This window comes from Corvus brachyrhynchos, unplaced genomic scaffold (assembly GCF_000691975.1).
Source record: "Corvus brachyrhynchos isolate BGI_N302 unplaced genomic scaffold, ASM69197v1 scaffold94, whole genome shotgun sequence".
Classification (NCBI taxonomy): Eukaryota; Metazoa; Chordata; class Aves; order Passeriformes; family Corvidae; genus Corvus; species Corvus brachyrhynchos.
Window position 1 is genome coordinate 6446591 of NW_008238330.1, and position 15209 is coordinate 6461799.

Consider the following 15209-nt stretch of genomic DNA (forward strand, 5'->3'; position numbering starts at 1 on the left):
AACAGATATTGTAAATAGGGAGGCTGAAAAGAAAAGGCCATCCACTCTTCCAGGTGAGCACTAGAAGACTTCAAATCAGTAGCTTCAGCTTCTCAAGAACATTTAATACCTCCCCTAGCTTGAGCTTTGCTGTGAGTGGTGAAGTGAAAGCATGGGGCACGATAATTCCAAAAGTAAATAAAGTCATTTCCAAAATAAGGAAGCAATCTCATATTTAACCAAAGTAGACTACAAAAATCTTAAGATGAGGCTGCTCCAATGTAACCCATTTGTAGTATTAAACAGACTGAGGAGGGGGAATACCAAAGCAGGTTTGCCCATGAAATCTTCAGGCATACATGTCCTAGACTTAAACCAGAGACAATCTCTTCCTAGCATCCCTGCGGTGCCATCTCCAAAGAAGTATCTCTCTCCGCTGCCAAAAAAAGGAGTTTTTACACATCTGGTCCACTATTGTCCTTTCCAGGAGAGCCAAAAAATAAATGTAGAGGACCCCAACTCCAGGCTCTCAAGAGCTTGGCAGGATTTCCTTCTTGAAGGCTGCTATGAGAGACAGACTGAGTTCAAAAATGATGAACTCCTAAGAGTTAACACACCATTTAATTTGTTTGGGAAGGAACTAGGAAGGTAAAACATACCTTTAAGAATACTCAGGTTCTATGCAAAGGAACTTACCTGCTTTTTTATATTTGCTATACAATTGGTTTTTCACTGTCTTGTTTTTCTTCAGAGTCTTCATCAGAACCTGAAAAGGAAGACAAGAATGCTGTAGATTGGTTGAGAGAAGTAAAAAGACACACAAAAGTGTTCAGCATTTTTTGGACAATTTACTCTGAATTTCTTTCATTTCTTGGAATAGCATATCTGCCTCCTTTTGAAGCTCAAATTGTACAGGAACTGAATAAATTTAGTCTTTCCAGGCTGATTTTCCACTTGCTACCTCCAGAATAGACTTGGTTACCAAGTAACCAGTGCTGAAGAGGAAGGGTCACCCCATATAAAGAAGTGGTTTCAGGGTATGTTCCTGGACATGTGTAGCTTCAAGAAAGACAAAAAGAGACAAATATGCTGAAAATTCCAACAGAGCTCATTTTAAACATCACCTCCTAAAAGCAAAGATTTGTTTTTAGAAATGTTGCTGTGTCAGCAGAGGGCTTTATTCCCCACTGCATGATCACAGGGAATAGTTTAGCTCTAAATATTTGTCAAATCAGTATGTATGGCAAAGTGACCAAAAACTGCTCTCTTAGAACAATCCATTGTTTGTCTTCTCAGAAAGAAATGCAGATTTTTAAAGAAATATTTCAATTATGAGCTATTTTTACTCTACATTATCTAGCAGTTTCACTTTGTGACTACCAGTGTGTGCGTTTCAGTTCAAATATATTAATTTGACTGTTCCTTTTACTTCTCATACCCATAAAGGGTGCTTAAACAAATGTACTTGGCAGTCAGGGCAGACCTGGAGAAGGCACCTGAGCTGTTAGTGAATCCCACTGGACAAGCTGAAAATAATGGCACACCTAGAGTTAACACATGCATGCTGCGACACACCACCTCACTGCACGAGCAGCACAGACACAATGTCTAGAGAAACATCAGCTCCACTTACACTCCTCTCACACTCGATATTCTGATGCTAAAAAACCCCACAAAGCCCAGGCTGAATGGCTGAGTCCGGTATAATACTTCCAACCATTATTCCTCAAAACAGACCCGCAGTTTCAGCTAAAATCCATTTTCACTTTGAATCATTGGTTAAACTCGACATTAATGCTCTGTGACCCCTAGATGGAGCTCGAAGTCATTCACTGAGCCAAGATGCTCAGCATAGAGAAACCAGAGACAAATATTAAAATGAAAAATATCACATACATGTATAACTCTATAATGCAAGATAGGCGAACGTATCTGTAGCAATTAGCAGATATTATTTTAATTACATTGCATAACACAGCACAGCTTTACAGAAGAGGTTTACATATTAGGGGAAAAAAACTGATACGGGATTTGGGGGTTCCCACTGCATTCTCGGGTAACACAAATTGATCCGATCCATAAAGAAATTACTCATTTCCTTGAAATGCTTGAAAACATATTATTAAATCTTGCCATATTTACATTTATTTTTGACTTAATCAACTCATACCTCAACTAGACCAAAGCACATGATATGCAGAGTTACGATATAATTAACATTACACACAGGTGAGCCTTTTTATACAGAGAGGGCTTTTTCTTCTTGAGAAAAGAAAAGAGCCTCTGACTGAAATTTCAGTTTGCCTTATAGCAGTTTCAGGTTCATTGTCTATCCTAAGACAGTATAAAGCTCCAAGTCCAGGCTGGATTAAATAGTGCATTACTGCATAAATGTTGGAAGGGACCTGTAAGGATCACCGACGGCAGAAGCAAACCATAACTGCCTCCTTTCAGTTGTGGTGCCATTTTCTTTCAGACTTACCTTGTTTTTAGTCAGAACATGATTTAAAATACACTAATCACGTGTATTGTAACTCATCTGGTAGGTAGTAACTAAACTGAATTACTGAATAAAAAAGACTTGCATTTCAGGGTGGTAAATACACTTTTTCTTTAAAAAGAAAAATATTTTTTTTCCCTTCCCCCTTCCCCTCTTGAAGGGGGTGAAATATGCAGGAGTGTAAAATGAATATGAAAAATCGTTCACTAAGGAAACATCATTACCTGCTACAGACTCAGGAGGAGAATAGAACTGCCCATCAGAGAGGACTCCTGGGTGAAGAAGAGCTGCTCGTTCTGAAGCATCCTGTGCTATCAAAAACCCTAAAAGAAAAAGAATACCAGAAAACAATTCCTCACTGCTAACGCATAGCATCTTAGAGATCAAATATTGATGAAGAACCTTGAAGACTGATGTATTATATTAGCATTCCTAACAAGTTACTTCTTTAAATAAATACCTTTTTAAAAAGCATCAACAATTAATTTAACACTTACGTCTTCTATTTAAATGCTGGAAGCTAAGGTGGCACACACTAGCAAAACAGACATACTGCACACATGAATTAAGGAATCTTTCCTTCTACTACGTGCAATTACACAACTAGGTTGCCATACGTAAATTCATCTCTATTCACTGGCTAACTAAAACTTCTGAAATGTATTTTTAATGATCAGTGAGGTACCATGCATAACCAAATAAATTATTTTCTCACTTTGCCACTATGACTCTTCACTAATGGCTTGCTTTCACCTATCTGTCTCAACATACTTAGTTTCTGCAACCTTCCTGAACTATTTGCATGTGTATGTACGGAATACTTTGTCTATGAATGTTCAACATGAAAAAATGCAAAAGTCTCTGAACTGGTTAGATTTCTTATCTATTTAGATAATGCTGTGATGCAGCTGTATTTTGTCATCCCCTCAAAAGATAAAAAAAGTTACCCTAAGTTTCTTTTTCTCCAGACAAAACCCACTGTTCTCATTTAACCAACTTCTTTCTCAGACTGGTGAAAAAGATGAGGGAAGGGATCAAAGTAGGAAGACTGCATTCAGAGCACGTAAAAATGGAGGCATCCATGCCCATGTAAAGTCTTCGGATTTACCTAGCACATAAACATGCCCTCCCAACAGAGTTTCAGACTGTACTTCAGGTAATGGTGCATAAATAACAGCTTGGCTGTATAACTACCCTCCTGCTGTTGAAACTCAAAAAGCATCGGTAAGCTTTCTTTTCCTCACCACTCAAGCAATACTCTCTTTCAACTGTAACTGTGGGTTTTCTCCATTTAGTTGAATACACTGAGTGTCAGATGACATGGTGTCTTATCTCAAAGGTCGAAATTCACTTGTTCTGGTCTCATTCTGCCTGTGCATGAAGCAGACTCTCCACAACACTTCTTTGCTTTTCCCTTTCCACCTCAAAAGAGGAGTTAGTGACATTGAATTAGTTATTGTGTCTGCTCTTCCTAAAAGAAGAGCCAGACACTTTATGCACTACCCAAAAAATGAAATTTTACAAGCCCAGTTAAATTTTACAAGTCAGTTAAATTTTCGTATCTTAAGCATACAAAATTACATGCATTTCTAAGTGTTTGAAAAATTTCTGATCTGGCCTTTGTAACTTTTAACTTTGCCTCCCTAAATTAACTAAAAACCTCATTTCTTTGAAGGCATATGTTCCTTTCCCAAAAACGAAAAAATCATGCCATATGATTTAATTTTTTCCTCAGCTCTTCAGATTTTGAGAAGCTGAAAGAAGTATTCTTCTGCCAGCTAACACGGCAGCAAATGTTGCCAACTGCAGTGATTGAGGGGAAATATCACAAGCTTACTGTTTTCTTCTTCAGCTTCTTGTGGTAACACTTTAAAGTCCAGGAACCAAGTTTCAATCCAGGCAAGTATGAAGGATATGATGGGCAGCACATAGCCAAAAGCACCCTGTGAGAACAGCTAGAAAGAAAGAAAACATTACAAAAATTACCCTGAAGAATCTTGCTTTTAAGAAAACAACAAAGGAAAACAAACATTTGATTAGAATATATACCTGTGAAATAATTACTTTTGCTAATAAAAAGGCACTGGTCACTGCTGTTGTAAACTGAAAGAGACAGAACAGATAAACTAATAAATTGATTTAGTTTTTGATTTCTGCCATTATCTATTAGTTGCAACTTTAAATATTTACTGGCAACAGCAAGATCACATAGATTAATAAAATGTAACAAGCATGTTACAATTAACCTAGTGTTATTAAAATAACCTCCTTAATAAAGATAACTTTTAATATGAGCACCTCCAAACGTTGATTTCCACATAGCAGACAGCATTTGTGTAGAATCTAAACTGCCTGAGTTACATTAATTGTGATCTTACTGTACAATGAAGACAGTGTACTCTAGTCATCAAGTCCCTTAAAAAAATCCCAACTATTTATGTATGTGGGAAAAAAGCAAACAGCAGCTGTTCCAAATGCTTTTCACTACCATCCAAATCAAAATATCCATCTCAAACAACAAAACATCTTTGTGGGGGTAAATTGGAATAAATATTTTAATCCATGAAGTGATATTTTGAAAAATTTATTTCTTTGAAGACTTGATATTCCCTGATATATTTTTTTAAAATGGCAGGCTGGATAAAACATGTAAACAAACCCCAAAACCTGAAAAAGCAGTGAACAAGTACTGTTCACAGAAGCAAGGCCTCTATATCTTCTAGTGCATTTGGGTGCAGCAATTCTTTAAGTAACAGCAGAACCTAACTAACTTCTGTCAATCACAGGTAGGATATTAAGATTAAAGGCTTTGGCAAAACCTTCAGTGAAGCTTTATGTATCTAATTACTTGCTACCATGATGGGTTCACTCTCACCACCTCACAAACAAAGGCTTAAGGATTAAGAAATATGCTAAAGCTACACAACCAAGAGCAAGGACTTCTAAGAGGCATGCATTTAAATATAAGCACAGTCAGAGCAGCAGCTATTATTATGTATGTGTTTATGCCATGCCAGTAACACAATCTATAAAAATCATGGCATGTAGTCTCAGAGTACTAAGCAAACTGCATGCTACTCACTTGAAGAAAGTTATACATGAACCTGTTCTACATGCACCTACCACAGCATAAGGGAAAAAAAAAAGTCTGATTTACAAAGCACTAAGCCAGCAGCACACCTATTGTATTACAATCTATAGTACTGACTGGTGGATGCATGAATTTTACACCAAATTTTGCTTTCTTTGTCATTCCCACAGTACAGCTGCATTAAAGATATTGGCTCCAATCCACTGTGGCTGCCTACAGTTCTTGAGAACTTCCTCTTTAAGAAGGGATGCATATTCAACATTTTTTATTGGAGCATGAAGCAATACAGGTACTAGTGTTCAATGGGTGGCACCTAAAACTTTAAAAAGTAAGAATGTGGGAGTTAATGGACACCTGGATCTCTGGTACAATAATGCCAATTCTTGTTTCTGAAGAAGGTTCACTATTTCAAATGCAAATGTATTTCCAACATTAATTAACAAATCGGAGGTAACAAGCAGTTCTGACTAGCCATCCATACTGGATTAAATTGAATTTATTGATAAATTAATATATTTATTAATATATATAAATTATATGATATATTAATAAATTAAAATATAATACAAATTGATAAATCTTCCATTTGTATTAACATGATACCTAGTAAGAACCACATCCACTGTGTTAATAAATTCTTGCCTTTAGGCTGAAAATCTTTCAGAAAACAAGTTTTTAATTTGTTACTGCAGGACAAATGTTTGTATATATCATCAAGATGATTCTTAACAAACAAGCGTTAAGAGGCATCTAAAACTGTGTCTGTTTGATCCAGTCTAGGGAAAACTCCATTATGCTTGGCTACTACTCACAGCTATTGCCCACCAATGGCGCAGTCTGCACATTGCATATGCCAGTATTAACACCTTAAACCGAAAGACTGCCAGTAGCTATAGAGAGAGGAAAACACATTGGTTGGTTAATTCAGAACACAGAAGAACCACAATATTCTCAGCTCACTGAAAATACAGACATAGAAGTCAATTTCCCAATTTGTAAAGCAACATCCACACGCCTACACAGGCTCAAATATGCGAACATGTGCAATTCCACAAATTAGTTAGAAACATAAGAAAGCTACACAAAGTATGTTCATGATCATTTTACCTGACTGGAATCTAAACAGTTAAATTTGGATGCAGTTAATCCAGCAAATACCTTGAGCATCACTGCATCTCACTGATCTTAGTGGTCTGCTATTATACTTCTAGTATTTTTTGAAATATTAACATTGCAACAATCAATTATCCTTTATGTAGGTGCCTGCAATGGCAAGTCATTCTATTTTGCAGTAGAGAAAGGTAAGTTATGGTATTTCTAGGCCATAAAATTAAACCAATAGCAGACAGACAAGATCTCTGAATCAGGGACCCCGACCTTCAATTTCCCTGTTTATTTTTTGATACTAGATTGTCTCCAACTTGTTTTAAAAGATGTGTTCAGAATTGAAAAAATGGGAAAAAAATGCTTAAAAATGAAGAGAAGTCAAAGACAGCCATGGCCAGAGGTACGATAAACCCACTTAATCTTATGCAAATGTGTAGTAGAAACAGGAAATTCTGTAAAAGCCCACAAATAATTTTGCAAAATTTAATGTTCTAGTCCCTTCCCAGGGAATAAAAGTCTGTCGTTTTGCATTTGCATTTGACCCTTGGTTAAACTACGGGATAAAATAACTTCCAGAGCTTCAACATTTAGAGATAACATTTTTTGCCTTCTGCAGTATGGTTTATCATGGAGAACCTGCCAGCAAAACAATGAAAGAGGGAGAAGTAGCAGAGCTTGCTAGCTTATATAATATTTGAATCTAGTAAGTTCATTTGACACAGCAAACGTCCAATGCAGAAGTAAGGATGGGTTTTTACACCAGTTTCAAAGAGAGGTTCTGGATATGGTCATCAGTGTAAAATGACTAATACCAAACCAAGTCATCTCTGTAAGCCAAACAAGATCTGGTAGAATTAACAATCTCGCCCTTTAGAAGAACTGTAATGAAACACCTTTTACTTGGGTCATGCAGTGCAAAATGCATTGCAGCTACAGAGCTACAGCTTCACCTAAAGAAAGAAATTTCCTAATGCAATAGAGTTCCTCTTATGTGCCTAAGCTACTTATACATAGTAAAGGAGACTCCTACTTCATGCCAACTCTTTTTACTGTTGGGGTGAAAACAACTCTGAAAAAGCCTGCCCTGCGCAGGCCATCCTGGGAACAAGCCTCTCCTCGTTGCAGCCACCTTATGCCCAAGGAAGGACGAAAACATCGGTTTGAGCAAAATTATTTCAGAGCTGGCGGTCTCTGGGTCTTGTTCTCTTAATGAATTACCTTATGTTACATCAGACTCACATTCTTGACTGGGTTTTCTATCTGCTTTTCCATGCACCCCAAAGCTAAAGATGCAAATTAATTGGCCCTAAGCATTTCTATCCACAGGCTCCATGAGCCTGCTGCAAGAGCAGGACTGGGCAACCCCTAGATGGATGAAATTTGGCACAAGCCCTTCTGGTTTAAATTATCGAGAAAAGATCAACCTTTTCACAAGACTCAAACTAGGAAACATCTGTGGAAGGAGGAATGGGAAAACTGTAGTTTTGCTGCTCCTTTTTCTTTTTTTAAGAACACTTACAAATATATCAAAATATGAAGAAGAGTAGTCATAATGTAGGACTTCTTTCTCTAAGGTAGTCTCAATGCCTCCTTTTACCTACAAAGGAACAACAAAACACACAGCTTCAGAAAACAAAATACACACAAATAGGAAGGGTAAAACTAATAATTCCTTAAAAATTCCTGCTGATATACAAAAAGATCATTAAACTAAATACAGAAGAGCTGTCTGCCAAGAATGATAGTGTCAACACTATTGTTGTTATTTGTTTTTCATGATTACATAGACTTTTCAAAGTGAAAACATTTAGGATTTTCATCCTTGCCCTAGGCAAGCTACATTTCAGACTGTCCCAAAATAAAAGCAAACAAGTTGCTGAGGGAGGAAGAAACGATTAAATGTTAAGAAGGTCTGTTACACAAACTCACAAAGCATTTTATGTCTTATAAGGAGGATCAAAACAGCTGATGAAAAAGCCAACCATAACCCGGTTCTGGTTAGTCTCATATTAGCAAATAGGAAACAGAACAGAAACTGAATTCATACTTCAGGTCGTTTCCTTATCAGCCCTCACATGATTTGTTAAGAAAGCTGAGCAAAAAGATCCACAGTAAAAAAAACAGAAGCTGCAACTATTAGACTAATCTCCCACAAAAAACTAACATTCAAGTTTAATTCCTCCATTTGCTGATGAGATTCAAAATTGCACCTTCCTTAGCCACCGTGTTTCTTTCCAGTGGAAGGATTCTACTGTTCAAACAGGCCTCGCAAGAAAATAATTTAAGGTGTACTGGGTCAGAGAATGAGAGCAGTATCTATCTTAGTTGAAAATTAAAAACCTCAGTGTCCATCTCCTATTGCTTTTAATATGAAGTTCCATAATTAAGCACCGCATGAAATAGTTATGTAAAAAACCACCAATGGAAGGCTTTAATATTGAGTTCAACTACTGTCATCTTTTCAAGGAAAGGAGCTACCAAAGCATGCCAACAACATATGCTCACCATCTCAAAGCAATGCAGTCTACACACTTGCACACTTTTCCAGCTATACTGCTGGACAGTGTTTTCCTGAGACTAGTCATTCAAACTCTGAATTTCTTCTCCTCTCCCTCCCCTCTATGGCTACCTGACAAATAACTTTATAAATACAGTTTTCCCTTGGTTGCTCTACTGCATCAGGTGCAATTATCCAGCATAAATAAGGAAGATCAACTTCCCCCACTCCAAGCTGTTCGTAACTGTGTGGCTGTGTGAGCACCATGTTAACATAAGGATAAACAGAGAACCATGGAAGTCTTGATTTTTGCTCAAAATGACAGGGAGCCACTCCCTGAAGCATTTAATGATAAAGTACACTATACCTAAGGAAACTGGATCGTGGCAACAAAGTGAAAACAATATTTACAGGAACTCTCATAGCAATTCTGACCCATTACTTATGCACCAATAACAGACAGTCCTAACACAGTGCTATTTGACTTCCCAGTGAACAAAGCAATTCAAAGAAAAACTGAACAAAACCCTAAGCACACGTCAGATCCCAGATATCAAATTTTAGCTTCTAATATCATGACTTCTAATGACAAAAACCTGTTTTTCATTCTTGCTGATATGTGGAAGTACAGGACACCAGTTCATAATATGTTGTCCTGAAAATACAGCTTTTCACAAAGAAACTGCTATGATCTTGAGGTCCCTTGATGCTGTAGCATTCAAAATAAAATATCATGAGTTGGTAGCATTTTCTATTCAGAGTCTTCAGTATTCTGAGAGCACCCATGTGAAAATCTGTACTCTGAAACCTCAACAAGAGATATAAACCCACTCTGTTCCTCTTACTCGTACAAGCTGTTGAGAAACTGGCCTAAAAAATAGAACTGCCTCAGAACACTATGCTACAACCATTTTTCCACCTAGAGAGAAAACAAAAAGTCTAGTCCCAAAATTACATCATTCAGGCAAGCAAAATCTGCTTTCTCTAATTAAATCAGAATGAGTATTTTTCACTGCATCAACAAACTATTGAACAGTCAGCTCCTGAAGCTTCATAATGTCAAATTAATAAGCAAGGTTATTTATCTAGTAAAGGAATGCTGACAAAAAATATTTACTCAAGATCTTTCTTGTCTAGAAAAGGGATTCCTCCCTAGTGTGTCCTTTCTTAAATGCAAACTTTAGATTATAGCTTAAAACCCAGCTCAAGAACTAGGATGCTACTTATGAAATAACAACAAATGAGCTATCCTATTGCTTTCTGGAAATTTTAGGAGAACAGCCTCATTTTCCAGATTACAAATGGTGGAGTTAAAAGATGGCAACTGTGGGAGTTTATGTTGTTTAAATGCACCCTGCCATCCATAATGTATAACACATTAAGTTTACATCAAAGAAAATACATCACAACAAAAGAAAGGTTTTGGCCATCGGAAGTCTTTTCAGGGACTAACACCTCAGTGAAATATCACTGACTTAAAGTTACTCAGAAGGCAAAGTCTTGAATCCTGTAAAAATTCACATTTCTTGCTAAATTCAAAGATGTACAGCAACATTTTCGTTTATTTGATGCCTGAAGAGTTCCCTGGATTTCCAATGTTTTTTTCAGCATGGTTCACAGACTACAGGAACATCTAAAGGTTTCATAATAAGACAAATGTGTCCTAATGAATAAAAGTAGATGCAGTTGAGTAGACACTGCGTTCATGGAAGCTTAAAGTAACAAGCAGCCTCAACTTAAATAGATACAAATAACATAATTTTGGATAGAAAGGAGCAACTTACTAACCGTCTCTGAAGTGAATAAATACTTAATATAATGTCTAAGGGTAGGTACTGAAAAGACGACTCACATTTAATTCTATTATCCACAGTAAGGTTATGAATAAGAGATCAAATGTAACAAACAAACAGAAAGTCCTTCTGACATCTGATATGCCTTTCTTCTCCCTGCCTTCATATGACTCAATCCTTGCCATCAGATGCGTGGGGTTGATGGAGTGGACATCCCGCAAGGAAGGACAAGATTCCACGCTGCTACTGTGAGCATTTTCTGCATCAGCTGGGACCCGATTCATCCTGAGTTTGCTTAGAGTGGTCTTCTTCCAGTTTTACCATCACTAGAAGGCTGATCCATATAGGAAGAATTTCTAAACAAACAAACAAAATCAAACCACATTAGTCACCAAATGCCCGTAATTCCAAGAGGTATTTTCACCTTACAGTGTCAGTTCTCTTTTTGCTAAATTGATGACTGAGAGAATTAGGCAAGCTGGCCCTAGAAATTGTTTCTAACACAGTATCTAGTTCCTCTTCATCTCTCAGGAGATTTGTGAAGCAAGAGAATTAATGTTCAATTAGACCGTTTGAAATAAGGGAGCACTGTCTAGATTTAAATGGGTCATTTCTCCATGTTGTTCGAGTGAGATCTTTGAATAGAATGAATAAAAAGCATGATGCTGTGCATCCTGAAGGTTTCCAATACTGATTTAAATGCTCTCAATAAATAGGAAGACAACTTAAACGAACTTCCACATACAATTCCTGAAAAATGGCAGTGTTAGCACATCCAGAGCTGCCACAAACAAAAGATTAAAAGTCCATTAAAATCCCCAAATAGTGTACTAATCATTCTATAAAGCATATACACTGCTATTAGCTCTGTAAATTCAGCTGCTATAGCAACTTACATTGCCAGACAGTTTCTCCATGAAAAAAAATGTGTGCAACCAGTGGTTAAAGGTAATGCAATTACCCTAAGTCTCTTTTGAATACAAGGCTTTTAAAAGAAGTTTCAGGCTGAATTTCCTATAAAACTGGAGCAGCTTGATGCATGATTCACTTAAATCCTCTGTGAGAACATTTGTCCAATTAAAGCTTCTAGAAAGGGTGGACTCAGAAGGTTACAAGTTTCATGGAAACACACAGAAAATTTAATTTTATGCAAAATGCTCAGAAGATGAAACTATACATCCTCCAATACAAATCACATCAGACAAGGTTTTTTAACACTGGTGAAATAGCTTTTTGAAATTCAAGAACAAAACTTTGCTTCCTGCTGTGTGGATTGTTTTACAGTAAATGGCAAGAGATACAGAAATTCTTCCCACTCCTGTCTTTCAACAGTGTTTCAACCCCAAGGCTTCAAGAGCACAGTCAGTCAAAGCCCAACAGGGGATCTGTAACACACCACTAAGCAAACACAAGGGAGGATACAAGGACGCAGGGAAAAAGTAAAGGTGGTGTGGGGAGCTACCAGAGCACACACATCACAGCTGAGGAAGACACAGGCCAGCCAGGGAAGGTCAATGCCTACGTCAAGTCACAGAGAGCAGCCTTCAGGGAGTTTAAAGCAGCAGGCAAGGGTGGACAAGCACAATGCATCATTAAATCTTCCTCATTTATTTCAGCAGTTGCCTGAAACATGGCTGGCAAAGGCTGTAGAGGAGGGAGACATACGTGGTGTGTGTTTGGTCAGGTGTCTTGAGCACTACAGTGAACTTTGGGCTGCCTGAACCCGAGGGCGTGAGCAGAATTGCTGCACTCCAGTGCTGTGAACTGCACTTGCTTTGTTCTGAAAACCCTCACACTAAAGTGCCCTGCTATGTAACAGCAGGCCATAGGAAAATGTTTGGGATGAGACATAAACCTCAGATCAGGCCATCAATGGCCATAATTAAAAAGAAAAGAAAAAGACAAGTTAACACCTGAACTTCCAAAAAAATTTCCATCTACATTGGCTAAAATATTTATTTTATTTTGATGTGGCACTCAGTGCCAATTATATAGGAAGTTGTTACTTCCAGTCTGGATTATTGCTAGATACAGCACAGTATGGGAATGCAGTTCATACAGCCAGAGCTAATTGTTTTAGGATGTGCTAGTTCAGCATCCATTTGCCTCCGCAAAGAGAAAAGCATGGCCTTAAAACGCACTGGCTACCAGTTTGTTTTCAAGCATGACTCAAAATGTCAGATTCACTTATAAATGCCATGTACTCTGAAATCCTTGCTACTGACAGACTGGTTTTTGCGTCAAAGCCCTCTGGACAGGGGATACTCACAGTAAGGGAATTTGTTTCTAGCCTTGCTCTGCCTGCTGATCCATCAGATCCATGTTTGGACACATGGCAGGGCCTCTCTCATCACACTAAGCTGGCATCAAAATGTTGTGATTCTTTAACTGAACAGACATAGCTTGGCAGCTTTCTGCACTCATTGCAATAGCTCTGCAAGCTGATTAAGCACCAAGTGTGTGCTAGAGGATTGTTTCCCATTATCTCTTTCATTAATTAAAAGTTCCTTTGTACCTGAATGACATAATCAGCCATTTCATCACACCAGCATTCTCAAATGGCTTCAGGTGGGTGCACAAAAAAATCTTAAATTCTTCCCGGCAGCTGTCTTACAGGCATGTAGGGACTATTAAAAAGCAGTGTTAGTGTTAGATGGTGACTTGGCCAGACACTTTCATACGCATCTCAGCATTACCAGCAACAACATTTCTCCTCCCTTGCACTTCCAAAGCACCAGTCATGCCCCATCTCTCTTGCCCATTACAAGTTTGCAGCAGGAGTGAGTGAGCTCTGCTCTTCCCTTGGCTCCATTTCTCCAGGGGCTCTTGCTTGTGCAGAACAGCCCGTGCTTGGAAAGGATCCAAGCTTGCACCCTCATGAAGAGATGTCACTTTTCAGCACTCCATGTGGGCAATACAAGCACCAGGCAGGCACAGGAGTGCTTTTCATGCATCCCTGGCCAAGAAACTCAGTGGTGGAATAAGTTTAGGAAAGGTGTGTTTGTCATTGAGATGTGTCATACTTTTAAAAATACCACACAATTCTTTTGCATGTGACTGTTACCGATCTTTATTCTTGCTCTTCAGGAAACATGGACAGCTCGACCTCTATTCATACTGCCATATTATTTGAATTTCTGTATCCAAACTGATACATGACATTGATTATCGTTCTTTCTAAAAACCAAAATAATTTTGAATCAGAGAAAAAAATAATTATAAACTGGGTGTGAGAATGTTTGGGGTTTGGGTTTTTGAAAATGCAAATTCAGCCAGAAAAAAATTCATTATCAAATAAAGAGAGAAAATCACATTCTTATAACTTTTGAGATATTTTCTAAAAAGAACCTTTTTTGTGCATCAGTGAGTTATCTACTTTCCTGTTTCTGATAAAGGTTATATAAAGGTTATAAAGATTTTATAGATAATTTTCAGGGTTTTTTTTCCAATATCAATAACATATTTTCAAGACTGTTGTATCATCTGTGGGTTGACCCAGTGTCTGCCTCTGATTTGAAGGAGACTGGGTTCACCTGGCACCCCTTCTTTTGGCCTTCTCTATGGCAGGCTCCAGGAAGGATGTGTGGTCAAAACAAGTATGTCCTATGAAGGAATGATGTTTACAGACCATCATGTTCACTCTCTCCAGAGAGTGAAGGACACTCACCAGGAAGATAAACAGCCCATAATTCATAATATTCCAAGAAACTCTATGGGCAAACTTGCCTGGAGAGGTGGAGTTCATAGCAACTGTGTTGGATACAAACCGTGCCATTAACTCCTTGCCACAAGAGACACATGAGTGAGCCAGAAATCTGTTTTCCTCATGCAGTCTGTATTGGTTTGGCACAGCCTGGTTTTAGCTAGCAGGGGGCCACAGAGATAGCTCCTGTGAGGAAGCTGCTGGAAGCTTCCCACCATGTCCGGCAGAGCCAATGGCTGATGGCTCTGAAGACGGACATGCTGCTGGCCAAAATTGGGCCAATGAGAGAGGCTGGTAACGCCTCTGTGATGACATATTTAAGAAAAAAATCAAAGTCACAAGATTTTGGATTCTAGTCAGAGAAGAGGAGGAGATGAGAACATGTGAGGGAAAATAACATGGAGACAACCAAAGTCAGTGGAGAAGGAGGGGTGGAGGTGCTCCAGGAGCCGGAGCCGAGGTGCCTCTGCAGGCCATGGTGCAGCCCATGGTGAAGCAGCTGTGCCCCTGCAGCCCGTGGGGATCCACCGGGGAGGCGG

At 38.3% G+C, this 15209-nt stretch overlaps 1 protein-coding gene across 8 annotated transcripts in view; it reads right to left on the bottom strand.

Moving 5' to 3' along the window:
• Positions 1-675: 675 nt before the first annotated feature.
• STARD3NL (STARD3 N-terminal like) overlaps positions 676-15209 on the bottom strand; it is a 24654-nt gene continuing 10120 nt past the window's right edge. For 3 of the 8 annotated variants that reach the window (XM_017734425.1, XM_017734427.1, XM_017734430.1), the window contains exons 2-8: positions 11027-11323; positions 8197-8274; positions 6383-6460; positions 4529-4582; positions 4317-4434; positions 2704-2802; positions 676-745 (exon numbers count right to left, since the gene is read on the bottom strand). In XM_017734425.1, the coding sequence (XP_017589914.1) occupies positions 693-745; positions 2704-2802; positions 4317-4434; positions 4529-4582; positions 6383-6460; positions 8197-8274; positions 11027-11251 (705 nt within the window). In that variant the 5' untranslated portion in view covers positions 11252-11323 and the 3' untranslated portion in view covers positions 676-692. The other 5 variants (XM_017734429.1, XM_017734426.1, XM_017734432.1 and 2 more) reach the window with 5 other exon arrangements.